Source organism: Esox lucius, chromosome 21 (genome assembly GCF_011004845.1).
Source record: "Esox lucius isolate fEsoLuc1 chromosome 21, fEsoLuc1.pri, whole genome shotgun sequence".
NCBI lineage: Eukaryota > Metazoa > Chordata > Actinopteri > Esociformes > Esocidae > Esox > Esox lucius.
In genome coordinates, this window is record NC_047589.1 from 12,634,331 (window position 1) to 12,662,107 (window position 27,777).

The window sequence follows — 27,777 nt, forward strand, 5'->3', positions numbered from 1 at the left end:
TTGGTAAGTATGCTTCTTTACTAGGCATCTGTGTTTACAGCAATGGCCTGAGAGCAATTAAGGTTAACTGTTTGGTTCAGGGTCAGAACAACCACTGAACTTTCATATAATGGCCACTAAGCTATTCTTCCGCATTGGCACCTTTTCCCTATGCATTTTATGTGGTCAAAATGTATATACTGGCAAATTAGCACATTCTGCCATGTAGTTCAAGCAGCTAGCGTCATGTCTCTGGTCAAAAGTAGTGCAATAGGGAGCAGTGGATCTCAAGGTTTTTAGATCATTTTTAAAAACATTTAGCATACATCCAAAAACGAGTTTTAGAATAAGAAGAACTTTCAGTGAATTATTTCCATTGATTATGGTTTTGAGTCTAGGACTGTGTTTGAGAAAAAAAAATTATTAATGCAACTATATCCTAGTGTTTGCCTCCAACAATATTCACTAGACTGCACTCTCTTGTAAATATAAGCAGAGCTATAGCAATAGTTCAGTTTAATCTCAATTTACTTCCTCTCACAGGTGATTATTGTGAATTGATTCTTTTTGGCTCTATCTATAATGACAAAAGCAATGTGCTGTGCATATTTCCCTGGGCAAGGCAATAAGGTACTCGGCAACATAAATTGCAAGGCTTCACACATTTTGCCTCCCTTTGAGTTTGATCGCATTTGAAATGAATCAGTCAAATATATTTCTACAGACTTTTTCTGATTTATATACATTACATTATGCCAATATATTGCTTTTGTGGGTGACAGTCAGTGTATAGCTAATGTGAGTTTTCTTGGATATACTTATGAGCGTATGAGCATTATCATGGATGTATGAATAAGCGTTATCCATTGGATGTTGATATGTATACAGTACTGTGCAAAAGGAACCTGAAAGTCGAACTAACGACAATTAATTGGGTAGCAAGTTTTCTAATATAAAAGTATATATAAATAAATACATGAATATGATGTAGAATCTTTTACAAAGAAACACTTTCCAAATAAATGACTTTAGTAATTTAGTCATATTACTTTCAGGTGCCCAATACTTTTGCCCAGCACTGTATTGTACATGTGTGCATGTGTAATCGCTATCTTCTCATCCACAGGCACGTCAGTTATTCAAGTCACTGCAACAGATGCTGATGATCAAACATACGGAAACAGTGCCAAGCTAGTGTACAGTATCCTACAGGGTCAACCTTATTTCTCAGTGGATTCAGACAATGGTAAGCTATTCCCAAATTGCTAAATGTGCATGCAAACAATTGAATGGAGAGATCATGTGTACATATGTCTCTACTCTGCAATTATAGACACAATTATAGACACAAATTTAAAGTGAGTTGAGGTTACTCTACATTTTTCTCTGTGGTGCAATCAAGCATTGATTTGAGATTGAGAAACACTAAAACATCTCACATTGGCACCGAAATAATTCTACAGCACTTGTTGGTTAGAGTGCCATGTTACAGTGGGGAGAACATGTTTTTATACACTGCCGATTTTGCAGGTTCTCCTACTTACAAAGCATGAAGTCTGTCATTTTTATAATAGGTACACTTCAAATGTGAAAGACGGAATCTAAAACAAAAGCCCAGATAATCACATTTGCTTTTTATTGCATGACATAAGTATTTAATCACCTACAAACCAGCAAGAATTCCGGCTCTCACAGACCTGTTAGTTTTTCTTTAAGAAGCCCTCCTGTTCTCCACTCATTACCTGTATTAACTGCAAATTGAAGAAGTTCAAGATGCCGGTTAATCTCCCTCGGTCTGGGGCTCCATGCAAGATCTCACCTCGTAGGGCATCAATAATCATGAGGAAGGTGAGGGATCAGCCCAGAACTACACGGCAGGACCTGGTCAATGACCTGAAGAGAACTAGGACCACAGTCTCAAAGAAAACCATTAGTAACACACTACGCTGTCATGGATTAAAATCCTGCAGCGCACGCAAGGTCCCCCTGCTCAAGCCAGCGCTTGTCCTGGCCCGTCTGAAGTTTGCCAATAATCATCTGGATGATCCACAGGAGGAATGGGAGAAGGTCATGGGGTGTGATGAGACAAAAATTGAGTTTTTTGGTCTAAACTCCACTCGCCGTGTTTGGAGGAAGAAGAAGGATGAGTACAACCCCAAGAACACCATCCTAACCGTGAAGCTTTGAGGTGGAAACATCATTCTTTGGGGATGCTTTTCTGCAAAAGGGACAGGTCGACTGCACCGTATTGAGGGGAGGATGGATGGGGCCATGTATCGCGAGATCTTGGCCAACAACCTCCTTCACTCTGTAAGAGCATTGAAGATGGGTCGTGGCTGGGTCTTCCAGCATGACAACGACCCGAAACACACAGCCAGGGCAACTAAGGAGCTCCGTAAGAAGCATCTCAAGGTCCTGGAGTGGCCTAGCCAGTCTCCAGACCTGAACACAATAGAAAATCTTTGGAGGGAGCTGAAAGTCCGTATTGCCCAGCGACAGCACCGAAACCTGAAGGATCTGGAGAAGAACTACAGGAAAGTTTTGATCTCTGTAATTGTAAACAAAGCTGGCAAATACATAGTCGCTTCTGTCAGTGGCTATAAACAAAAATATACTCACCAAATTTTGCAGTGCAAAATCAGTCTCAGGTTTGACAGGATGCACAAGTCGAAGCTAGTGTCAATCAGATGTAGCTGTTATCCATTTCCTGGACATTTGCTCCACCATATTTGCAGTGCAAACAAGTGCTTTGCTTGTCTCTAAACCTGTGAAGGCCACATGGCATCAGGGCAAAGCAAACCTCTAGGATGATTTCTACCTTGTATTGACAAAAGGGTGGATAAAATGTTTACAGAATTGATATCCAACCCCTCGTTGATTTACATGTTGACACAAACAGGTCCACACTCAGATTGTCAATGTAAATTGATTATGAACAATACATATTTGCACAATGCACCCAGGAATCAATATTTGAACACATGTCCACACTCACGAGACTCACACTCTACACACACACTCTTTCTTAAATAACATGCATACAATGACGACACGCATACGATGACAACACACACATACACACAATTACTACACACTACTACTGTTGCTGTGTCTGAGATGACGAGTACACGAGTAATGACCTGGTACATATTCTTCCATGATATTAAATCTCTCTTTTTGTTCTCTGCATAATGGAACGTGGACCTGAGTTCTATAAGTTTGAGGGACGTTTTTCACTTTAACATGCCTTCGAACCAAAAAAATCCTGTGGCAAGCACACACAGTTAAGGTTTTTCTGCTAAATAAGAATTCTGAATTCATAATGCAAAAATGCTTTATCTAAGATGTACATTGATTAGCCTAATAGGCACGATACGCTTGAAGCAATCTTAGGCCTTTGTTGTGCCAAAACATGATATTGCCAAGAGGGAGGAACCATAAGTGGAGAATATTGCCCTGGAGCTGACCAAAAACTGCTGGATTGAAATTATGAACATATTCCACAACCTTGGATCCCGTCCTTCTATCCTCTTCCCCGCAAGCCTGTGTATAATGGCTGTGTATAATGACCAAATGTGAGTGCAGACTCTTCTGCTCATTGTGAGGTGCAGGGATATTTCAAAGGATAGGCTGCTGACAACACTGAGGTAATTCCTTTGAATTGAGAAAAGACAATGGATTGTTTCTTCAACTGAAGTATCCTGAGCAGTTTGCTGGAGTTCTTTAGACTGTAGCTCTGCAGATACTTATGTTGGAATAAGTACTTCCTTGTTTTGGACACTTCATTTGTAATTGCTTACACAACCATGGTTTGCAGCCTTGCACTGATTTGTTTGATGGTGTGTAGCCGAGAATCCGCTGTTGGTTCTTCTGTTGCACGTCTTTCCAATACTGCTTCTCATTCAAAATCTGGTCTATATTTAACGAACAAGGCGCTAGCGGTTGTGGAATATAGTCAACATACTACAGCTTAGAGTTGTCCTTAGACATGACACACAGCTGAGAACCTGGACACAGTACTATGCCATGGTATATACCACAACATACCACAATCCCACTGGATGGCTTATTGCTTAACAGTAAAAATGTTATGTCATACCTTTGATGTACAATCTTATATGCCACCGCTTAAGATAATCATCATTCAGGATTTGAACCCACCCTTTTTAAAATAGTATTTTTGGTTCAAGATTAGTTGGTCAATCTCTATATTCACCACCAATTATGATTGTGATTCTGCCACAAGTCTGTCCTTATTGTGCTCTCCCTCATTATGCACTTGCTTGTTGAATCAAGAGCAAATATAACAAGTGTTGTTTTTCCCATTCTCTACCATCTCTCCTTTCACCTCAACCAAACAGGAGCTACCTCAACTGTTATGTCACAGATATAGTGCAATCCATCTGTGTGTGTGAGTCACCGTCCAAATACATTTCAAGTTCACTGTAGGAAACATACTCATTAGACTATTGAAATGACTGAGCAATGACTCCTCATTGGTTTGAAAAGGCTGGGAGCTCATTCATCAAGGGTGCCTACACACATACCTTTGTGTAAACCAATGTGTGCAATCATTTCAACAGAAATAATGGAATTTATCAACATACATTTTGTATAATGTTATTTCACTCGTACCATGAACATCGCATTAAATGGCTAACGGGTAACTTGGGAGGGTCCAGCCTTCAATGAGGATTAAACAGCTGGTCTAATTTGGTCTATACTATAGCTGTCACGATTCATCAAGTAACTTGAGTAATTTGATTACAAAAAATCCTTGAATACAATTTACTGCCTTGAGGCTTCTATTAAAAAGTGTGGCGAACACTGAGAACAGTCATGGTCCCAGTAAAAAAATGCAGATGTCCAGATTCTGGGAGCATTTCCCCCTAAAAAGTAAATATAACCTGGTTGTAGGTCGTTACTGAACTTGGCTTTCACAACAGCACTTAATCCACACTGCATCATCTGAAAAAGAAGCTTCCATTCACAGAGGAATTAAAATCAGACATGCCGAGATTTGGTTTCAGTTTAGCTACGTTAGCCATTTGTGTTTAGCTGTAGCCTACAGCTTGTGGGGCTGACTAATTAGTAAACTAATATAGGCCGGTTAGCAGACAAAGATTAAGCCTAGTCTAGGACTAAAAATCAAGTTTAAGAGAACTCCATTGAGCCTGTTTTTTAGACCCAGACCAGGCTTAATCTGTGTCTGCAACACAGACCCTATAAGTTTTATTTTAACATTAGGTTGGTCGAATCAACTATCAAACAAGATTACATTTTATTGAGGTTAAAGTTTTACAGACAGTTTTTAAGACATGTCTACTGCCCTAGATTGATGACTTCCTCTCTCATTCCCTATTAACCTAAAATATTCTTATAGAGGTCTTCAAAATGCCATGGTGTCATTAAGGGATTTACCCAATTCTCTTGCCACAATCAATATCAAAGTGCATGAGTCACCTGTCAGAAAGACACTGCACAAACTTGGCCTACATGGGAGGTCAGGAATGAAGACACAACTGCCAGACAATACCTGGCTAAAGACTAAAACTACTCAAACAATGTGCACTGGACAGATGAGTCAAATCTGGAGTTGCTTGGCTGCAATGTCAGATGTCATGTTTGGTGAAGACAAAACATTGTGTTTGAACAGATGCTCCTCGTACCACCCATATAGCATATGGAAGCAGTGCTGTTATGGTGTTAGGGCCTGACCAATTTGCCATCATTGAGTCAACCATGACAATGCCATTTTATACCGCAGAATTCTTGTGGAGAATGTGAGGACATATGCGCATAAGCTAGTTCTTGCAACAGAAAAATTGCTTAAAAATAAGAAATTAAAGGTTAGGGAATGAGTCAAAACCCAGATCTCAATCCTAGTGAAATTTTGTGAAGGACTTGAAGTTAGGGTTAGGGTGACAGTTTAAGCATTACTATAGAGAATAGTGGTCCAAATGTCCTTCCAGTTGATGTTAGAGACAAATGGAAAGTTCTAAGAACTTTATCAGATAAAGGGCAAAACACCAGCTAGTGTGGAAAAATCTGTGCTATGATAATACATTTATGTAGGTATTCAACGAAAATGACTGCAAAGTTCAAACCTTCAATGTCACCTTCACCTGTCAATAGTTTTCAAGTTACATATCCTTATGTCTAAATGGCTGTACTTATTATTCTTTTTTTGTCATTTGTACAGATTTTTTTGCAAAGTGATTTGACTCATATACTGTATGTTGACGAATGTTCCCATGTCCTGTCGAGATTTACACAACTATCAAACCGTAGTAGGGGTAAACCTAGACAAAACACAGACCTTATTTGAAGTAGATTCAAAATGAATGCGAAAATAACCAAAATTGCTTTTAAGTTTTATGGGGGTTAAGACACAAGTTAATTCAGTTGCTTATCCCACTATTTTTACCTAAATCGTTTTATTATAAACTGGATTGAATAATCCACCTATTCATCTGGGATTATAAAACACATGATACAGGTAAAAGCACGTCCACGATTGTCTAAGATGTAGGGAGTAGTGGCTCTCCCAAATTGCCTAATAAACTCCCACTAACAGCTATGCAGTCGCTTTTTGGCTTGACAACACTGCATTTACCATAAGACCAATGTCATTTCTGCCAATGCCAGTGAGATACCCCTCCTTTGCCCCCTCTAACTTGATAACACCTTTGAGTGACAGAGATGGGGATTCAAACCATAGGGGATCTCTATATCAGTCTTTATCAAAGTCTGGGTTCTGACCCGCAAGTGGGTTACAGAAGATCAATCGGGTTGCCGACAGGCCCAGCTCCACAGGTAGCCAAAGCCAGTCAATGCCCATCCATATATAATTTGGGCCCCTCCGGTTTTGTTTTCCTACAAACTGTGCTGCTGTTAACCTCATTCCCATATGCCCCATGAATGAGATTACTCTGCTAGGTAAATACTCTACTTCTGGCTGCTGACCACATGACATGATGTTGCCTGCTGAAATATTCGTACCCAAAAAAAATAAGTGTATGGTGTGTGTGTACTGTGTGAGCTGTGGAAGCAAGGCTATAAAAACTGACAAATAATGGATATGGAGGAAGTATGACACACTCTCCTAGCTACACAGTAAAAACCACAGTAATTTTAACTTCTAGATCATATTTGGTCCCTCTCAATTTTGAATCAAATTGCCTCCGCTAAATGGAGTTCAAAGTGAGCAGGTCTGTGTAGTGTTCAAGACTGACATGTAAATAAATGCACTGTTTCTCTTCCCACAACACAACAAAATCAGAGACCCAATCTTGTAAAATTTGTTTTGTTATTATGGTCCATTGCATCGAAAACAGGATGATATTAAGATCAATGTTATTATGCAATGTGTGTATTTAATACCATCTACTTGATGACATCTTAAAAAAGAGAAATAACAGATGTTGTGTGGTATTATTCAGTACCTTCAGTGAAATAACAGTGAAAAGCTCTAACAATGTTACAAATCTATTTGTTAATTTCACAGATGGACACTGTAAATCCTTTTTATTTTACCCACTGATACTGGGGCAGCCTCGTTGTCAAAAACTCCAACAACTCCTATTCAAATCCAAATTGGCACGAAAAGCAGCAGTACCTATGGCTTATTCCCTGTGTATGGCTAATGGATTTGCTTCAAAAACATGAACATTTAAGAAGATATTTTGATGCAGTTCTTTCATCAAATTATTTTGAATTTCATGCCGTGTCAGCAATAAAGGATCCACAGCAAATGCATTTGGAAAGATTGTCTCCCCATCATAGATTGCGCCTGACACTTGGTGTTGTGGCCTTTATGGTCACAAGTTGAATGGGACTAATGAAACAGTGAGCTAATTTCAGTTTTGTCAAAGTTACACTATGTGGGCTTGGAAATATGATATTGATATTGCACTGATATTGCAGCTAAATATTAAAGGTGCACTATTCAAGTTTGCGCCACCTAGTTAAATGTTGGTTCTCTAACTCCATTAGGATCTGACACTATCACTGACACTATCACTGCTAACTATAAGCATACTGATCTGTCTGAAGCAATGTCACCACAAAAACTGATGCTGGAGCAATGAACACCAGACATTCAGTTTAGATGGGGTTGAAGTTGAGGGGTCCTTTTCATAACTACGGAACACAGAATGAACAAAGTAAACAGCTAATAAACAGCTACTTTAAACCAATCAAAACGTCATCTTGGGAATGTATTGCCTTAGATGCATTCCCATATTTTAGAGACTTGTTGATGGCTACTGTAAAGCATAGTCATTGTGGCTAGCAGATGTGCTAGCTATATGTCAGTAAGACCATTGATGGGGAATTAAGAATATACACATTTTGACCAATTTGCACAAGACTAAATCTAGCAAAAAGGCAATGTACTGGTTCTTCCGAGCAATAGTTGCTCATGCATTAGGTTTGTTCAAACAACACACAACACATTTAGTTTTTCTTAATCGTTTGCAGAGAGCAACACAAATATTTGCTTGGTTGTAACAGTTTTCCAGCAGGTAATGGAATCAAATTGTCTCTACCTTTGGAGAAACATTCCTAAAACATATCTGCCCTCCTATAAGGGTTATCAGATTATTTTTTTTTTTTTATGCAATATGCTGCCTAAGGCACCTTTTAGAAGACATTGCTATCATTAACATGTATTCAAAATCATTTAGAGAAATGGTGTCAAAAATGGCAGTAAAATATGTCTAGGGATGCTAAATTAGTGATAACTTAAATTTGGGAGGCACCCAAACAATGTTATTGTAGCTAACTAGCCAACATTAACGTGCATCTAATAACTATCTGGTTAAATTATGACAAAGGGTGTTGCTACTACTTTTTTACCGCAGAGATGGCATTGTGTTTTAATGCTGCAGTAATGCACTTTACACCAAATCATCAGCACTCACTGAGGGTGAAGTGAGTACAATGTTCAGTTGGAAAACCACACTGAAAAAAGCGCAATATGCAAACCATGATGCTATTATATTTTCACTACGGTACTGGGGTCATATCCACAAAACATTTTATCGTACCACTAAGAGGTCTCCCAAACAGCAGTAAAATATCTAGCTTAAGAGTTTCCTCTTAAATCCTATTCACAAAGCTGCTGACACCAACTTTTACTAAGGAATGGGGAGAAATCTTAAGCTAAGAGAAAGGTCGGGGTTGTCCCCTGTGCTATGATTTTTGTTCTATGAGCAAGCTTACTTACTATGCCCAAAGTGATTGACTGATAGGGGAGGGGTCTCTGTGAGGTAATTCATCGTAGCAATACTGTAGAAGGAATGTGTCATGTTGTCATATTGAAATAAACATATTGAAATAAAAATGTAGGCTAAGTGTTACTAAACATGTATATCATTAAACCAAGTATGATATACTCACTAGTCAAGTATAGGTTTAGCTAATTGTCAGCCTCTTAGTCTGGCAGCTCGTCAACCAATGCGTGTTCATCTTTTGATGGTGCAGTTATTTGCCCAATAATGTGTCCCATCTATAGCACCAACTACACCGGGTGGTCCAGCTATGGCCATGAAGTTGGGTTTGCTTCTTTGCAGTTGGTGAACATCAAGAGGAAACCGAATGAAATGTCAGACGATGTGGTGTCTAGAGAGGACATTTATTGTTTGATGTAATATTCTACTGACAGGTAACTGAAATATACGTAGTTCATCTGCGCTGCATAACAGAATTTTCCCTGTGGCCAAGAAGCGTAGAGTTGTAACATCCTTGATCTCCGGTGTTATTGGGTTGTTTCTATTAGTTGGGGAAGTGACTGAATCCCTGACTAGCTCTACTATGATCATAATACCCTTGCGATTAAGGCGATACCTTTTTAAAAGCTCAGGATCATTAAATGTTTCAAAAATGTTGACCTGATTAAAAGGGGAATTGCTTGTGATTTGGTCTTAGTGACTTAGGAGTCCTCTTGACTACCCCTTACTTTTCACAGATTTAGGTGCTGGTTTTAGTGCTAAATCACTTTGTGAATACTCAGACCAAAAATGGAGGAAACCTGAAATTAGGACGTACACATCCATTGTTTCTCCTAAATCAATAAGTTGGGAGCCTTAAGATGTTTTGTTAATGCGGCCCCTGGTTGTCTCCTGAAATCAAATTCTGGGAACCATAGAAAGTGAATTCCCCTTATTAACGAGACCAGTTATCTACTAAAGGGTAGAATCTATAATATAATCCTATCTGTCCAACATCTTCCCAAAAAGCGATGGATTTCACACATCTAATGGGTATAGTTGACATCTTTTTTTGTTGACAAGAACAAAAGGCATAATATTTACTTATTCGTAAGTCCCTGGGAATGCCAGTTCTTACCAGGGTCCGGCATCCATGTTGAGCCACACCTCGCAATATTGTTTATTATTTGCTAAAAATAAATTATGACCAAATTATTTACTTACGTCCCTCCCACAAGGCCAACTTTGAATGCCAACAAATACATTTTCAGAATTAGTGATAGAACACTGCACTTGGGAACCCCAAGTAATGGAATACTGTAAAATCTTACATTTCCACAAGTTTCCATAGAAATTATTGTATCTGGGTTTTAACTCTGCCACTCAGATAACATTTTCCAGTGTCATCATATTTAATTTCTAATCAGATGTAGACACTCACTGACAATACTGTGGCATGTCTTCCAACAGATCTATTGTGAAAAACAACAAAATCATACTGGCTTCATTAACATTTAAACAACATTGGTTGGTGGCAATCATTATGTATAATCAGTTGGTTATAACATTGAATAAAGCAAGCATTTCCATATACGTGTTTTGGTTGACTGCATTAAAAACTTGAATACTGATACTAATAAAAGCTCTGACACACTAATTATACATTTTCTAATTAAGGGACCATCAGGACAGCCCTTCCCAACATGGACAGGGAGACCAAGGAGAACTACCAGGTTGTGATCCAGGCCAAAGACATGGCTGGCCAGATGGGGGGCTTATCGGGGACCACCACAGTCAGCATCACCCTTTCTGATGAGAATGACAGCCCACCCCGCTTCGCTAACCGTAAGACACTGGTGGACACAACATCTATTTGATACTACTAGAATTAACATGAAAAACACTACCTTCAGCCATTTCACTTAACATTACTTAGTTACGATATTGTTTGTGATGTGTTCTCATAGTGAAGACCTCTGTACCACTACAAACCTCTGTATTTCAACATATGTGGCTGATATGTGATCTACATGTTCATTCTGCCTGTACTGTACTGTACTGTACTTAAATTTAACAAACCTAACCTCCCAAACTCCATCACAACCCTATTAAGCTAGTTAGTTACCTAGCTATATCTTCTGTTTCATAGCTAGCCATAGCACTCACTTTGTCTCTGCATTGATAAGACATGTCTTACATATGTGTCTTCTTGGCTGGTGTCATCTCGGTGCTATAGCTGTGAGGTGAACGTAGTGTTAATGTATTTGGTTGTTTGCTAGCAAGATTAACAAAACGTTAGCTAGCAAGATAATATATATTTTGCAATTACTATATAACGTTAGCCTAACCACAGTTGATAAGGTGGCCGGTAAAGTGCCTGCATGTGGTCGTAAGTGATGGGATGTGCGACTCGACCCACCCCAATCAATAACACACTTCTGCACATATATTTTCTTTACCATGTGTCCAGATACAAATATGTCTTTATAATGCTGGCGGCTCAATAAATTTTTCTTTGCGAACGTAAAACAACCACCGTTTGGATAGAACCAAATGTTCGAATCAATGATACAATTCAATGGGTCACTAGAAATATTGACTCGTGAGTCCCAGGCACTAAAAATCGTTTTTCAAAAAGAATGAATTGATCGCTAACTGCACATCACTATAGTAGTGGTCCTAAACCCAGTCTGAATTACGAATTATGAAATTGCTTAATATCCTGCCTAGATGCTGTAAATATTGTTTCAGTTTGCACTATCGGTTTGCTTGCTACTATAGCTCCGCAATTTCAGCTATGTTGTGTGAACCCTACCTACATAAAACAAATTTACACACGGGCCACGGTGACATTCAATTGGAGTAGGGCGATGGGCGGCAAACGGCAAGCAATTGAAAGTCTATGAGATGTGCCACTGCTGAGGGCTGGGGGGCAGTAGATCAAACCATTGTGAGGATAAGGTAGGTTTTTTATAACCTACAAACGCACTATTATTTGTCTATAATCAGAACAAGTGCTTTCATTGCATCTGATTAATATTACTGTATAAAATACATATTTATGTTTACAGTTATATAATGGGGGTGAGAAATAATTTTACCCAGGATGGGGGGGGGGTCATGTCACCCCTGCCCCCACTGGGATTTCCGCCTATAGTCCTGCGTCCACACTTTCTAAGTTGTCTTGTCAACTCCGTCTTATGTTTTTTTGCGGACTTGAGAAAGATCGGCTGCTGCAGGTAAATAGCTATAGGGATCCTAATGAAATAAACTTGTAACCAATAATTGAATTTTTTTTATCACAGATCTAATGAACATCTTCACAAAGGAAAAACTCAAGACAAATATGCGCTACTTCACTGAAGCTGAACATTTATTAAAATCAAACATCTTAGCATTACCCAAGAGAAATAAATACACATTTAAAAATACACACCAATGTTATTGTCCAGGGAATACAACTACAGTACCTTTTCTGTTCATATTCTTTGGTATTTTTCTTAGTTAAAAAGGAAAACAGCAATTATACAGAAACAACTAATCAGGTGCAAGACAAACAAACATATGAAATGAGTTATGTCTTCACCTCTAGTATGTTCCTATGATGATTTTATATATTATTCTCACTGTCCCTAGATACATTTCGTCTGACCACTCTGGAGTCGGCTGAAGTAGGAGCAGTCATTGGTCGGATCAAGGCTAACGATGCAGACATGGGGCGGAATGCTGAGATGCACTATAGCATTGTTGACCGAGAGGGACAGGACATGTTCACTATCATCACAGACCAAAACACACAGGAGGGTTTGATCAGGGTGAAAAAGGTATGTCTTAAGCTCCTAGTGCACTACTCATGTTTTAATCGCCTATGACCCCACTGCTTCAAATCACAAGATACCACTTTGTGTGCAGAGAGGGTGATCCTCTCTCTCAACTAAACCATCTTCTATTATTATCGTCTTCATGAAAGTACTTCATTCTGTTCACTGTCAAGAGACCCTTATTCCTCTTGGGAATGTATATAGAGCATCTTTGAGATATTTGAAATCCAGGTTTACCTTTTCTTTTCTTAGTCAGGGCCATACTTTTCAGAGCCTCAGCCAATTATGCAAATTGAATAAGTGAAAAAAGGATGGTGTGCATAGGCTCAGATTTAAAATGACACCCTCATAGCGGTCCTTTGTATTTAAAGGTGCACTGAAGATATATCAAATCAACCACCCTTTAGAAACTCATAGATACAGTAGGTCTTGAGAATTAACAATGTCAAGCTGAAAAGAGATAGATAAGAACTTCTACCACCAATTCACCAAACATCAACTTTGATATATTATATATTAATTGCATGGGTTAATTATTGATAACAAATCTTCTCTATTTTCTTTATAGCCACTAGATTTTGAGAGAAAAAGGACATACTCATTCAAAGTTGAGGTGACCAACACCTATCTGGACCCCAGGTTCATATACAGTCCAAATCCTCCGTTCAAGGATGACGCCATGGTGCGCATCACGGTAGCCGATGTAGACGAACCGCCAGTTTTCAGCAGGAACCCTTATATCATCGAAGTACATGAGGACACGGCCGCTGGCAGCCTGGTTGGCGTGGTGTCAGCCAAGGACCCTGATGCTGACAACAACCCAGTCAAGTAAGTCATTGTGGCTACATGTCAACTTGCACCCCACTCTTTATGTAGTGCAGTGCTTTTTAACAGCGTCCAAAGGACTATATTTAAAATGAAAGAGTCACACTACATTGGAAATAGGGTGCGGTTTGGGATGCAACCAAACACTGTGTCTTTGTTATTCGCTCTGAAAGTCCCCCGGATTTGATTGATTGGTTGATTGACTACATGTAACTGGTTGTTTAGTGGATTTCTTATTGTTCATAGAAGTTGCCCTTGCTGAATATAGCTTTATTTGAATTTAAGTTATTTGATTGTTTCATAACATAATGGATTGTTATAGTGTAACAAAGCAATGTATAAAGGCAGCCGCAAGAGAAACAGACAAGTATTGGTAAAACAACCACTTAATGTTTCCTCTTATCAGTTTTTTTTTTTTTGGTTGGAAAGGGGGTTTGCTTGGCTACATCTAATCCATCAGAGTATCCTCAGTGTGAAGGGAGGGAGTCAGGGAGTGAGGGTGGATGAAAAGCAAATTATTCATGGGTCCCTCCTGGTGATTTCCCAGCGGAAGTTGGTGGCACTGTGAAGAGAATACAGACACTGTTTATGTCCACAGATTTATGTAAGCTAGCCCAGTGCAGTAGTGGCACAAAGTCAAAGTGAAAGAGCCTTGTGGTTTATCGATATGCACTGTTCTGTTCTGCCATCCCACACATATACTGATTCTTAATTCATTCATATGGTGCCTTTCTGTCCCTGATTTTGTCTGTCTGTGTATTCTTTGATGTATATGTCTTTCTATGCATATGTATATGCCCGCCTCTCTATCTATCTGCTACTGTCTTTCTCTAAGTCTCTCTGTCTGTCTAGCTGTCTGTCTCGTTCAAATTGCTCTCAGCTTGTACAGAATGTGAGGATTGTGTTACATACTTAAATGTCTGTGGATTACATGAATTGACGGTGATAAATTAGACAGCAGTATAGAGGTTTCATTATTTCCTGATGAAAGAAGTATAAGGAGAGGAATGATACATGATGTGTAAGGCAACGTTGGGGAATTTGTAATGTATTTTGTAAATGATTTCTGTAATGTTATGCCCTAACGTGAAGATATTGATGGAATGTTTCATAGAAGACGAGAACATCAGCTTTGTTTCAGGGGGAAAAAATGATGTCCATGGGATTAATTTGATTTACTCTCTACAGATACTCCATTGACCGCCATACTGATCTGGAGAGACTATTCAACATTGATTCTGTAAACGGCACCATTACAACACTGAAAGCCCTTGACAGAGAAATGTCAAAATGGCATAACATCTCTGTAGTTGCAACCGAAATAAGTAAGATAAAAATATATATGTATACATCTGCCTCTTTATTGTCTCATCTCAAGAATTAGTGGCCTTTGTTATTAGATCGTGTTCATGCATGACACATTTAGGCACTTTGGAAAAGAAAACACATAAATGGGATGCTAAGGCTGTTCATGATTTTCGTTTTTTTTTACCATTCGCTCAACTATTCAAGTCTCAACCTATTAGGTCGGGATACATTTTCTTTTTTCTGTTGTACCTTATAATTATTTGCACCCACCTGGTGTCCTGGGTCTAAACGATTCCCTATTTAGATAAACAAGAAAAGTGTAAATGGTCCACATTGTAAATGCATTGGTCTACTGTAAAACACCACTAACATGCTTCAAAAAAATCTTGTTTAGGTAACCCTCGCCAAACCACTCGAGTACCAGTGTTCATCAGGGTGCTGGATGTAAATGATAATGCACCTGAATTTGCCATGTATTACGAGACATTTGTCTGCGAAAATGTCAAATCTGGACAGGTACAGTATATAATAACACTACAAATGATGAGGAAAAGCATGAAAGAAATAAAAATAAAATAAATATAATGCAATTATTCATTATTCACAGCTGATTCAGACGATAAGTGCAGTTGACACAGATGAGCCTCTTGTTGGACATAAGTTTGTGTTCAGTATAAGCTCCTCCAATCCAAACTTCACTATTGTTGACAATGAAGGTAAATGTTTGTCTTCTATTGTCAAATGTTGTCATTGAATAATATTTTGTACACTCTTAGAAAAAAGGGTCCCAAAAGGGTTATTTGCTGAACAAATTCACCTAAGCTTAATCTAAAGTGCATTTAAACTCTTCGCCCTGAAAAAATATAAGTGAAAATAAACAGGAATCTTTAAGAAGGATTAATAAAATAACATATAAATACAGAGGTTATGTAAAAAATCTAAAATATATATATATTAAATGGCGTCTGCACCTCTTATTTTCCCCCACAGAAGAAGTTGAGCTCTTAAAATCAGATAGTTAACTGGCAGCCAGTGTTGTGAGATAAAACTGGAGCGATGTGCCTTCTAGTGTTGGAAAAAATCCTGTCCTTTCTCTAGAAGCTACTATCTCTGTTCCAATTAACACAGCATGGGCAACTTTTGATATGTAAAGGACCGTACCATTTTACAGTAACTAATGAGAAACAACCAATGATGCATTTTCCTTTCCACGTTATTACATCGAAACTACCGTCTCTGTTTTCAGGTAACAACCATGGGCTGGTTGGGATGTCAGGAAAGGATTGGGGGGAAATCAACTAGAAAACGACTAATGGTAAATAATGATTACTAGCTAATTTCATAGTAAATACATTGTTTTTTCCCATCTTACTATCCCATGAATCTAGATGGAATGTAAAATGGGACCAACATGGGTGTTTTGGGTAGATTTTTTTGAGGACTAATAAGAGGAACTTTCATTATATAAGCCTTGATCTTTGGGTGACATCTCTCTTTTTTGACACGACAGGAATATTGGCGCTACTAATATATATATATATATATATATATATATATCTCCAGAAAAAATTAAGAGACCGCTGCATCTTTTTCTTTCCTTTCCAAAAAAGTTGAAAAGGAAAGTTTTGAGTGAGGAACAGAAACGTTCAATTTGCAGTGGTCTCTTAATTTTAACCCTTCTGTTCCTCACTCAAAACCTTCCTTTTCGACTTTTTTGGAAAGGAAAGAAAAAGGTGCAGTGGTCTCTTCATTTTTTACGGAGCAGTATATATATTAGTATGTAAGCCAACTATGATTGAATGCTGCATAAATAGATTGGTAATCTAGTTCGAATATGCCCATTTGACAAAAATGTATACAGTGTTGCTGTTACAGGAGCCTGACATCATATCCTATTTATACCCATTGTCTGTTCAAAGGTAAGAGATAGAAGCACAATCATTGATAAGCAAAATATTAAACAGCAGTTTGACATTTCCATAGAAGGGTTTGGACAGTAGTGTTTACTTCAACAATTCTGGAAACAACAAGAAGAACAGTCAATCTCTTTGACAGCGCAATAATAAGTGACACTTATTAGTAGGTGGCCTGCACAACAAAAATGTAAATGTTAAGTTTTAATGGTGTATTCATAGAGTACACAAAACAAACCACAACAAAATAATTACTGGCAGGTTCCCTTTGGACAGTGCAAAACAAATATATATCTACATATAAATATATTAACATGGCGGCACTACAAATAATAACAATATCAATAATGATACCCATAATTATAACAGCAGGACATTGTATTGTCAGTGGTAGTATGTATTTAAATATTTATACTGAATATGTGCGTAGAAAGTTGATGTCGACTTAGGGCTTATTTTCACTATGAAAATTTTGTAGAATTTAAACGTTCTAGAATGTCTAGTATAGAAGGAAACATGGTGGAGAGGGACACATCAGTAAAGTAGACACATCAAAACCCTCTCCTGAAGAACCTTGTTCCAAGTAGAACCAGGTCATACCCAAACAACCACTTGGTGAAACTTGATTACAGATATTCCCTTACCAATGACGAAAAAACAAATAAACAAAGAAACTTTTTCTTTTGAGTTTTGAAAACAACAGGACATATAGTCCCAAGCATGAAATCAGTAAAGAACCCTCTAAAAATGGGTGCCACCCTCACCCCATAACAAAAAAACCCTGATATAAACGGTTTCTAATTTATTGGGACTAATCAAATAATCCCATGCTTTTTTTTTCTAAGAGTGTATCTGACCATTACTTGATCTCATTGTTTAGTACATAACCTAATGTAAGGTGTTTTGCATACTGTTTTGTACACTATGAAGCTTGAGTGATACAGCCTTTAAGGGGACCATTTGTTCTACACTTTTGACACACCCTTTAATTTCTCATCTCCCCTATTTCTGTCCTCTGCGGTCCGCCCCTTAGATAACACAGCCAGAATCCTGACTCGGAGGGGAGGTTTCAGCCGCCGTGAGATGAATACCTACCTTTTGCCTGTGGTAATCTCGGACAATGACTACCCAATCCAGAGCAGCACCAGCACATTGACTGTGAATGTGTGTGCCTGTGACAGCCGGGGAAACATGCAGTCCTGCAACACAGAGGCGTTGCTGTCTGCCGGCCTGAGCACCGGAGCTCTAGTCGCTATCCTGCTCTGTGTCATCATCCTACTAAGTAAGTGTCATTATCAGTCCCAGTGGTAGCGGCACTCAATTGCTGCATAACAAATGACACCGTGTGGAGAGCCCAAATCAATGCCCAAAGACATCCAGATCAAGTCAGAGCAGACAAGTAGTCATAAGTCTAAACACAATGCAGTAGCACCCACCAATCCAAGTAACTTATTTCAAAGCAGAAGCATATATTCTCGGCTGTGTTGGACTCCACCTCAGTGAACGATGCTGCACCGTATTGAACTAGTCTATAACCGCATGTGATAGATTATTATGTGATAACAACCTATTGAATGAGAAGGGACTTGCATCTGGTCTGGCGTTAGCTAGCTGCTTCTTTGTCTCCTCTGAGACCATCAACAGGATTTAAATTCTTGTTTTCACTTTCATCGAACTTATTCATCTAAAGATCTAAAGTTCAAAAGAGGGACTCTCTGAGACATTACTTTGCTAGCTGCTTCTGTAAATACTGTCTTTCCTCGTGAAAATTATGCAGCAGATGAAAGCTTTCATTAGTGGATATATCCACTTGACAAAAAGGTCTTTGTGTTTTTCCCTGCTAAAGTAGGTCACATGCTATTTTCTGACATTCTAAAGCACCACTTCACATCCCTTTGTTAGCTAATGCAGTATGTAAAAGCACACTGTGAAAAACAGCAAGTGTGCATGTAATTTTACCCAGCAAAAAGCAAAAATATGGATGGCTTATGTTCAAAGGTATACTGTATCAATAAGTTACAGGCAAAATACTTTGAATATTGCCAAATACAACCCCAGTTACTCCATAACAGCAATTTCTACTGTACTGTACCTACTCAAGGTGTCAATTAGCGGTCGTATTAGCTTTTAGAATTATACATTTTCAAAGCACAGACCATAACAAAATCTGTTTAAAGCCATTTCACCAGTGTCTTATGTTGAATGGCAGCTTCATTATTGATAAAAGATGTGTCACTTTAGCATTCCATTGCAGAAAATAAAGGAATGCAATTTTTATTAGATGTCAACCAGCGTCTGTTAAACTTCCACAAAAGGAAGTTCCTGTGTTCAGGGGAAATGTATAGATTAGGCTAACCCCATTTTGTTGATTGTTGACTTTATTCATTGCAGATGTCATAGGTCTATCTTAGTCTATCACTATCAGTTGACAGTGGTCTACATGGTTTTGGTGTCACAAGATGGTTTTAAACAGTCACTTCAGAAATAAATATATTACATGAAATTCTACCTATAGATTCGATTGACTACTCTTCAATTGTGATATTTCACCATTCAGTGAGTGTTTAGAGCAGCAGTCTAGCTCAGTACATATATTTCATTGTATTAAATAAGGATTGTATAAGGATAAAGTATGTTTATGTGAAAACACACATTTTCAAATGTTGACCAATCGAATGGTCAGAATTCAGGGACAGCCATTATAGAATGAGACACAACTTCCGCTTTCATATTTAACAACGCATCCATTCATGTAAACTTCTCTCACAAATGTAATTGGTTGAACAATGAAGAAGAGGTGCACAACAGAAAAAGGTACACATGACCCAGACTGCTGTCTCAGTGAGAGTTCTCTGTTGATACAGAATTTGTAAATTAAGGAATTTCATAAATCTAAAGACTAGAGCAAAGATGTATCTGAAGCACAGAATTATTATGAAGCTGGTCCTCACTGAACACCAGAAGCAGACTCCAAAGGCAAATATAAAGCCTAGAATCAAAACGCTCTCTTATTATTATAATTTACATGTGTGCCGGAATCTAAATTGTGAAAGCTATATTTGCACAAATACTTTCAAATAAAAGGTAAGAAACTATGTTTTAATTTAGTAGTATTTTTTAAAACAAATTCTTGAAGTATAAAGCGACAAAAAGTGCTGTGATGTCATACCCATAGCATATGGTCTCATATACGACGGCTACAGTATCAGCCGCACAGCATTCAGGATTTGAAACACCTAGTTTATAAAAAAAAATGTATAGTCTTTTTGATTTTAATTCAAGATGTAAGCTCAGAGAACAACAACTTCTGCTCTTTGATCACTTAAATCAGAACAAAACACTGCCAAGATAAGCATGGAGAAGTTAATCACAATAAAGAGATATTACATTATACTGTCAATTTGGGATGTATTTATGGGCAATTTTATAATTTTCTAAGTCTCCTCCTGTATGTCTTGCCTTCACAAAGTTTTGCTTTGTTTTGCTGTATCTTTCATTTTTTGTGTTAGTCAAGAAAATGTCAGGGTCAATCAATGTACAGTAATATAGCTAGTTAATTATCACCACTGCCAACTCTAGTTATATTTGTGTGCCTTGGATATTAGCCAAGGTCCTAATTACTTTGGTATTAGTAAATTACACAACAAGATAATAGCCTTTTCAATGAAGCCAATTGAGTTCAAAGAGCTGGCTAAAATCAGCTAGCTAAGCGAGCTAGAATAGACAATACAAAAAATATCACCAGAGTGATGAATGACATTGAGCTAGATGTAACACTGGAGGGCTGGCACAGGAAACTGGTGCAGAGAGAACACAGGCCTTTTAATAAATTGACTAAAAGGTAACACAAACTACACAAAAACAACATATTCCCACAATGGAAGGAGGAACTTAAATATGGTCTGTGATAATGAACACATGAGAGGGTAATATTAACAAACAGGTGTCCATGCTCCAAATGATGCAGAGTGTTGGATTCTACAAGACTTATGGAATCATTTAAGAACCAAAAATGTGTAAACATACATGTACATCAATAAAATCAAAATATATTTGTACATTCAATTCTTTAAAGTAGCCACACTTTGTCTTGATGACAGCTTTGCACATTATTTACATTCTGTCTACTAGCTTCATGAGGTAGTAACCTGAATGTTTCTCTAACAGTCTTAAAGGAATTCCCACATCGCTGTTTTTCCTTCACTTTGGTGGTCCAACTCGTTCAAAACCATGGACCTGGCTTATTGTGGGAGCCAGGTCCACGGATGTTGCACTATTACTCTCAATCTTGGTCTAATAGCCCTTACACAGACTGGATATTTGTTTTCGGACACTGTCCTGTTGAAAAACAAATGATAGTCCTACTAAGCGCAAACCAGATGGGATGGCACATCGCTGCAGAATGCTCTGGTAACCTAGTGCTAGTTGAGTGTGCCTTGAATTGAATAAATCACATACAGTGTCACAAGCAAAGCACCCCCACACCATCTACCTCCTTCTCCATGCTTCACAGTTGGAACCACTCATATGGAGATAATCCGTTCACCTACTCTTAAGTCCCACAAAGACATGGCTGCTGGAACCAAAGAATTGCACTCATCGGTGTAAAGGACATATTTCTACTGGTCTAATGTCCGTTTCTTGTTTTTCCTGGCCCAAGCAGGTCTGTTTTTATTGGCGTCCTTCAGTATTGGTTTGTTGCAGCAATTCAACCATAAAGGCCTGATCTTACTTGAATTCTGTGTCGCTGCCCTTTCCTGTCACTGTCCTTGTGGGAGCCTTTCATCACAGCGCTTTAGGGTTATCACAACTGAAATCTTCCGGATTGACTGACCTTCATGTCTCAAAGTACTGACGGACTGTCATTTTCATTGCTAATATGAGCTGTTCTTTCCATAATATGGACTACTACAGGACATAATGATGGTCTTCTGTACACCAACCCTACCTTGTCACAACACAAAACTGATTGTCTCAAACGCATTAAGGGAAAACTTCTAAAAATTTACTTTTAACCAAGTACACCTGTAAATTGAAACACTTTCCAAGTGACTACCTCATGAAACTGGTTGAGAGAATGCAAATAGTTTCCAAAGCGGCCATCAAGACAAAGGGTGGCTACTTAGAAGATTGTAAAAAAATCTGAAATGTGTTTTCAACTGTTTAACACTTTATTGGGTTAACGCATGATTCCATAGGTGTTATTTCATTGTTTTGATGTCTTCACTATTATTCTACAATGTAGAATACTGTACTCCCGCACTGCAGCTATGACTCTCCTTCACCCTGAGCAAAACTGTCAAAAATTTACCAGTGCATGAAACATCACAGACACAAAAGGACTGTCGACCCCTCAAAGACTGGTTCTTCTCTAGGTTTCTTCCTAACTGTAAGGTTTGACCTACTACAGAGCTTTTCCTAGCTGTACACTCACCTAAAGGAACACCATACTAATACTGGGTTTGACCCCCTTTCGCCTTCAGAACTGCCACAATTCTACGTGGCATTGATTCAACAAGGTGCTGAAAGCATTCTTTAGAAATGTTGGCCCATATTGATAGGATGGCATCTTGCAGTTGATGGAGATTTGTGGGATGCACATCCAGGGCACGAAGCTCCCATTCCACCACATTCCAAAGATGCTCTATTGGGTTGAGATCTGGTGACTGTGGGGGGTATTTCAGTACAGTGAACTCATTGTCATGTTCAAGAAACAATGCTCAGGTAGGCCGTGGCATTTAAACGATGCCCAATTGGCACTAAGGGGCCTAAAGTGTGCCAAGAAAACATCCCCCACACCATTACACCACCACCACCAGCCTGCACAGTGGTAACAAAGCATGATAGATCCATGTTCTCATTGTGTTTACGCCAAATTCTGACTCTACCATCTGAATGTATCAACAGAAATCGAGACTCATCAGACCAGGCAACATTCTTCCAGTCTTCAACTGTCCAATTTTGGTGAGCTCGTGCAAATTGTAGCCTCTTTTTCCTATTTGTAGTAGAGATGAGTGGTACCCGGTGGGGTCTTCTGCTGTTGTAGCCCATCCGCCTCAAGGTTGTGCGTGTTGTGGCTTCACAAATGCTTTGCTGCATACCTCGGTTGTAACGAGTGGTTATTTCAGTCAAAGTAGTTCTTCTATCAGCTTGAATCAGTCGACCCATTCTCCTCTGACCTCTAGCATCAACAAGGTATTTTCGCCCACAGGATTGCCGCATACTGGATGTTTTTCCCTTTTCACACCATTCTTTGTAAACTCTAGAAATGGTTGTGCGTGAAAATCCCAGTAACTGAGCAGATTGTGAAATACTCAGACTTGCCCGTCTGGCACCAACAATCATGCCACGCTCAAAATTGCTTAAATCACCTTTCTTTCCCATTCTGACATTCAGTTTGGAGTTCAGGAGATTGTCTTGACCAGGACCACACACCTAAATGCATTGAAGCAACTGCCATGTGATTGGTTGATTAGATAATTGCATTAATGAGAAATTGAACAGGTCTTCCTAATTATCCTTTAGGTGAGTGTATAACTCAGTTGTTGCTTGCTCTTTAGGATTACAGGCTTGGTATCTGCACTGTAAAAACACTTCTGATGTAAAAATGATGTATAAAATACATTTGATTGATTAATGATCTAGTTTGACAAAATATTTGCTTTAGAAAGAATTTTTTTTCTTTGTCATTTCACCAGTTTTATTCTGTGTGTAAAAATACACGCTCTGCTTCTTGCAATGCCTAACCCTGTGTTATATATGATATGCTCTGCTCAGGTTGATATGCTCAGGTTGTAATGTGCCTTATTTCTTAACTGATTGTGCTATTCCTTCTCTGCAGAGACCCAGGTTATGTATGTGTACTCTCTTCCTTTCAAAAACACATGTTATATGATCTCCACCTGACTTACTGCTCACATTCTTGCCAAGACACTGATACCTCGCTAGCAAATGAAGTATTGACATACTTTCAACCTTTTCTTTCTCATAGTCACCCTTGAAGTGTCTGGCAGTAAAGAGAACTCTACTGTAGCTTTGGATTTTGGCTCACGCAGATTGGAAGTGCTAAGTTTGTACCCCATGCAAGCCTCTTGAGCAAAATATCATGACATGTGCTCATTATCCAATGGTTTTCTCGCTTGAACTCCTCTGACAGTCTGTCCAATTCCAAAAACAGGACTGCAGGCAATAGGCATTGAGCTGGAACGGTTTGCTATCCTGTTTCTCCTGCTCAATGCACCACGCTGGTCCATGCCACCCCAATACAACCAAAACCGCAGTATGGGTCATTCTGGAAGGCCTGGTAACAGACCCCTCCCGCTGAGAGAACTTTATAATTAACACCTAGGTGGGAGGCACCTGGTGAATGCTAGAAAGGGGAGGAGCAAAAGGAGGATGATAATGAAGAAGAGGAAAGAGTAACACCGGCTGGCTGCATCATGACGCACCAATTAGAGGGATCTACTATTGCTCTATTTATTGCATTTTCTGAAGATATAATGAGGTGTATTCCAACAAAAAATGCAAGCTCTCATAGTGCCACACCCTGGATCCAGGTTCCTGCACACATTGTCAAGTTGTGAATAAATGTCTGAAATGAAAATAGGATGAGATGCATTCAGTCTTGTATGTAAGGGTAGTTTGATTTGAGAGAGAAGGAAAGAAAGCTCCCTTTCAAGTGCTTCGACTTCTCTACACTGAATGTGACATTAAGGGCAGGAGTTAAATATTTTTTTTTCTGCTGAATCTTTAATGAGGGAGGTGAGCGCCTGCGGCAATGCAGTTGAATTTATCACTGATAGCAAATGTGTCTTTCTCTCCTCTGTGCATTCCTGAATCTCCTTACAGCATGACACATGTATCAGGCACACGTCCTATCCTCTCCAATCTCTTCTTTCTCTATCTGTGCCTCTTTAGTGATCGTGGTGCTTTTCGCTGCCCTGAGGAGGCAGCAGAGGAAGAAGGAGCCTCTGATCATCTCCAAAGAGGATGTGAGAGACAACGTCGTCAGCTACAATGATGAAGGAGGCGGAGAGGAGGACACCCAGGCCTTTGATATCGGTACGCTGCGCAACCCAGAGGTGATGGAAGCTAACAAACTGCGCAGGGACATCATCCCAGAGATGCTCTTTCCCTTCCGGAGGACGTCACCTATAAAGGATAACGCCGACGTCAGAGACTTCATTCATGGACGGCTCCATGAGAATGACACAGACCCCACAGCACCCCCTTACGACTCACTGGCCACGTATGCCTACGAAGGAAGCGGCTCATTGGCTGAGTCCCTGAGCTCCCTGGAGTCGGGAGCTACTGAGGGGGACCAGGAGTACGATTACCTCAGCAACTGGGGACCACCCTTCAAAAAACTAGCAGACATGTATATAGAGAAGGATATAGAAAGGGAAACCTAGATCACAGTTATACCTATACTACAGGAGCTAATCATCAAAATGTCTAGATATTCGCTCTCACACACTCTCCTGCCATCCATCCTTTCATCTGGATGGGCAAGTAGAATTCAAGACTTGAAAAAACTCACTACTGGTGGTGACACTTCTTAAAATGTTGCTGTTTTTGGTTATACTCATGAAAGATGCCTTTGAATTTTAGGACATTTTGTGAACAATGGTGTGGACAATGTGTTTTGTAACAGAGGAGCAAGATAGTAGTCTTGTATACTATCAATGTTTATTTGGAGAAAAAAAATAAAGAAAAAAAGCTTTTTCCGGCAAAGCAAATTTGAACTAGATACATGTATGAACAGTTTTTTTTTTCCCATTATGGACATGCTATATCCTATTTGTTATCTTTGTTTGACAAGCAATGTTCATGTGAAAGGTTAGTAAGGTTAATATGTCACACTGTGGATTCATTTAATCATATACTGTAGGTGTACAATGTAACAAGGATGATATACAGTAGGTGTACAATGTAATAAGGACGTATACGTTGTAGAGTAACTGTCACAGACCGAATAATTCATGTTGTTTGAATGCCAAGTCATATTGTTTTATATTTATATTTTTTATACTTATTTTATTAATAAAAATTCCATAACAAAACACTTTATTTATATTTTTAGTGTGCATAGTTCATCCCTTGGCCTCCGTACAAGTGATAAATAAATGATAGCAGTTCCATAATATTTTGCAGATTAAGGACATTGTAATTTTTTGGGCCACATCCGAATAGCATGAAACTAATAATTTCCAAACATTATTAGCTGCATTTGTTATAAGGGAAGGTAACATATCTACAAAATAAAGATATTATCCACTGCAAATATGAATTATATCAACAATGTATGTGCATGTGACAGAAACATGTCTCTGGGAAAGAACACAGGGGTGATTCCACAGCCTAGGCTTATCAATAACATCAGTTTGGGAAAGCACCATCTGCACAAGACTTCCCCAGCAGAACTACAGATTCTACAGGAGAAGGTGCAAACGACTAGTTTGCCTGAAAAATATGACCCAATCCTTAATTATGTTCTTGATATTGATATTTTGTTTGGTGTTTCTTTTATTTTGTCCAGCCCGTGTACGTGTGCAAATATCCATGCCCTTACAGACGTGACGTGAAAAGACCAGGCAAGCTCTTTCAATACTGAGTAGTCATTGGTTGTGATTCTGACTTCTACAAACACTCTAAAATGGGTATCTTCACCCAGGGGAAAGTCCAGTTTCTCTCTCTTCACCTGATTGTACTCCAAGGGTGTCTGGTTTTGGTGGTGATACACAGCTGCTGTCTAGGTCAGCTTTTGAATTCCAATCATGTTAGTGTCACTTGTCCATTCAAGTTTAACATGTCACCTCAATCCTCTGCACACTCCATTGGCTTTCAGGTGAAGCTCAGCTCATACAGAGCGGCAAGAGGTCCTGCTCCCTAAATGGTGTAGCCGCCATCAGTTTAACAATATACCTGTAATGTAAATCGAAGACAACTACAATTATTTGGTACATTTCACAAGTTCCCACAAGGAGGTTTTTGCTTAGATTAGGTGTGGGATAAAAGTTATGTCTATGTACCGCTGCTCAAAAAAATTAAGGGAACACATAAATCAGGACTTGATTAAGGAAATAGTTACTGTGGGGAGAGCAGTATTTGATACACTGCCGATGTTGCTGATTTTCCCAGTTACAAAACATGTAGAAGTCTGTAATTTTTATCATAGGTACACTTCAACTGTGAGAGATGATAAAATCACATTTACAATATCTATTACAGAGATTATACATTTCCTGTAGTTCTTGACCAGGTTTGCACACACTGCAGCAGGGATTTTGGCTCACTCCTCCATATAGACCTTCTCCAGATCCTAACAGGTTTCGGAGCTGTCGCTGGGCAATACAGACTTTCAGCTCCCTCCAAAGGTCTGGAGACTGATAGGCCACTGCAGGAACTTGAGATGCTTCTTACGAAGACACTCCTTAGTTGCCCTGGCTGTGTGTTTTGGGTCGTTGTCAAGACCCAGCCACGACCCATCTTCAATGCTCTTACTGAGGGAAGGATGTTTTAGGCCAAGATCTCGCGATACATGGCCCCATCCATCCTCCCCTCAATACGGTCCAGTCGTCATGCCCCCTTTGCAGAAAAGCTTACCCAAAGAATGATGTTCCCACCTCCATGCTTCACTGTTGGGATTGTGTTCTTGGGGTTGTACTCATCCTTCTTCTTCCTCCAAACACGGCAAGTGGAGTTTAAACCAAAAAGCTC

General features: G+C 39.0%; 1 protein-coding gene across 3 annotated transcripts in view; it reads left to right on the forward strand.

Annotated features, from left to right (window-relative positions):
• Window positions 1–26,241, forward strand: part of LOC105029635 (cadherin-6) — a 61,682-nt gene extending 35,441 nt beyond the window's left edge. The window contains exons 4-12 of one of the 3 annotated variants that reach the window (XM_013139553.3): window positions 1,106–1,225; window positions 10,869–11,036; window positions 12,828–13,015; window positions 13,581–13,840; window positions 15,026–15,162; window positions 15,540–15,661; window positions 15,753–15,861; window positions 16,392–16,460; window positions 18,092–18,177. In XM_013139553.3, coding sequence (XP_012995007.1) covers window positions 1,106–1,225; window positions 10,869–11,036; window positions 12,828–13,015; window positions 13,581–13,840; window positions 15,026–15,162; window positions 15,540–15,661; window positions 15,753–15,861; window positions 16,392–16,447 — 1,160 coding nt within the window. In that variant the 3' untranslated portion in view covers window positions 16,448–16,460; window positions 18,092–18,177. Of the gene's footprint in view, window positions 1–1,105; window positions 1,226–10,868; window positions 11,037–12,827; window positions 13,016–13,580; window positions 13,841–15,025; window positions 15,163–15,539; window positions 15,662–15,752; window positions 15,862–16,391; window positions 16,461–18,091; window positions 18,341–24,975 lie in introns of those variants that run through there. The other 2 variants (XM_010903110.4, XM_020041590.2) reach the window with 2 other exon arrangements.
• The last annotated feature ends 1,536 nt before the right edge of the window (window positions 26,242–27,777 follow it).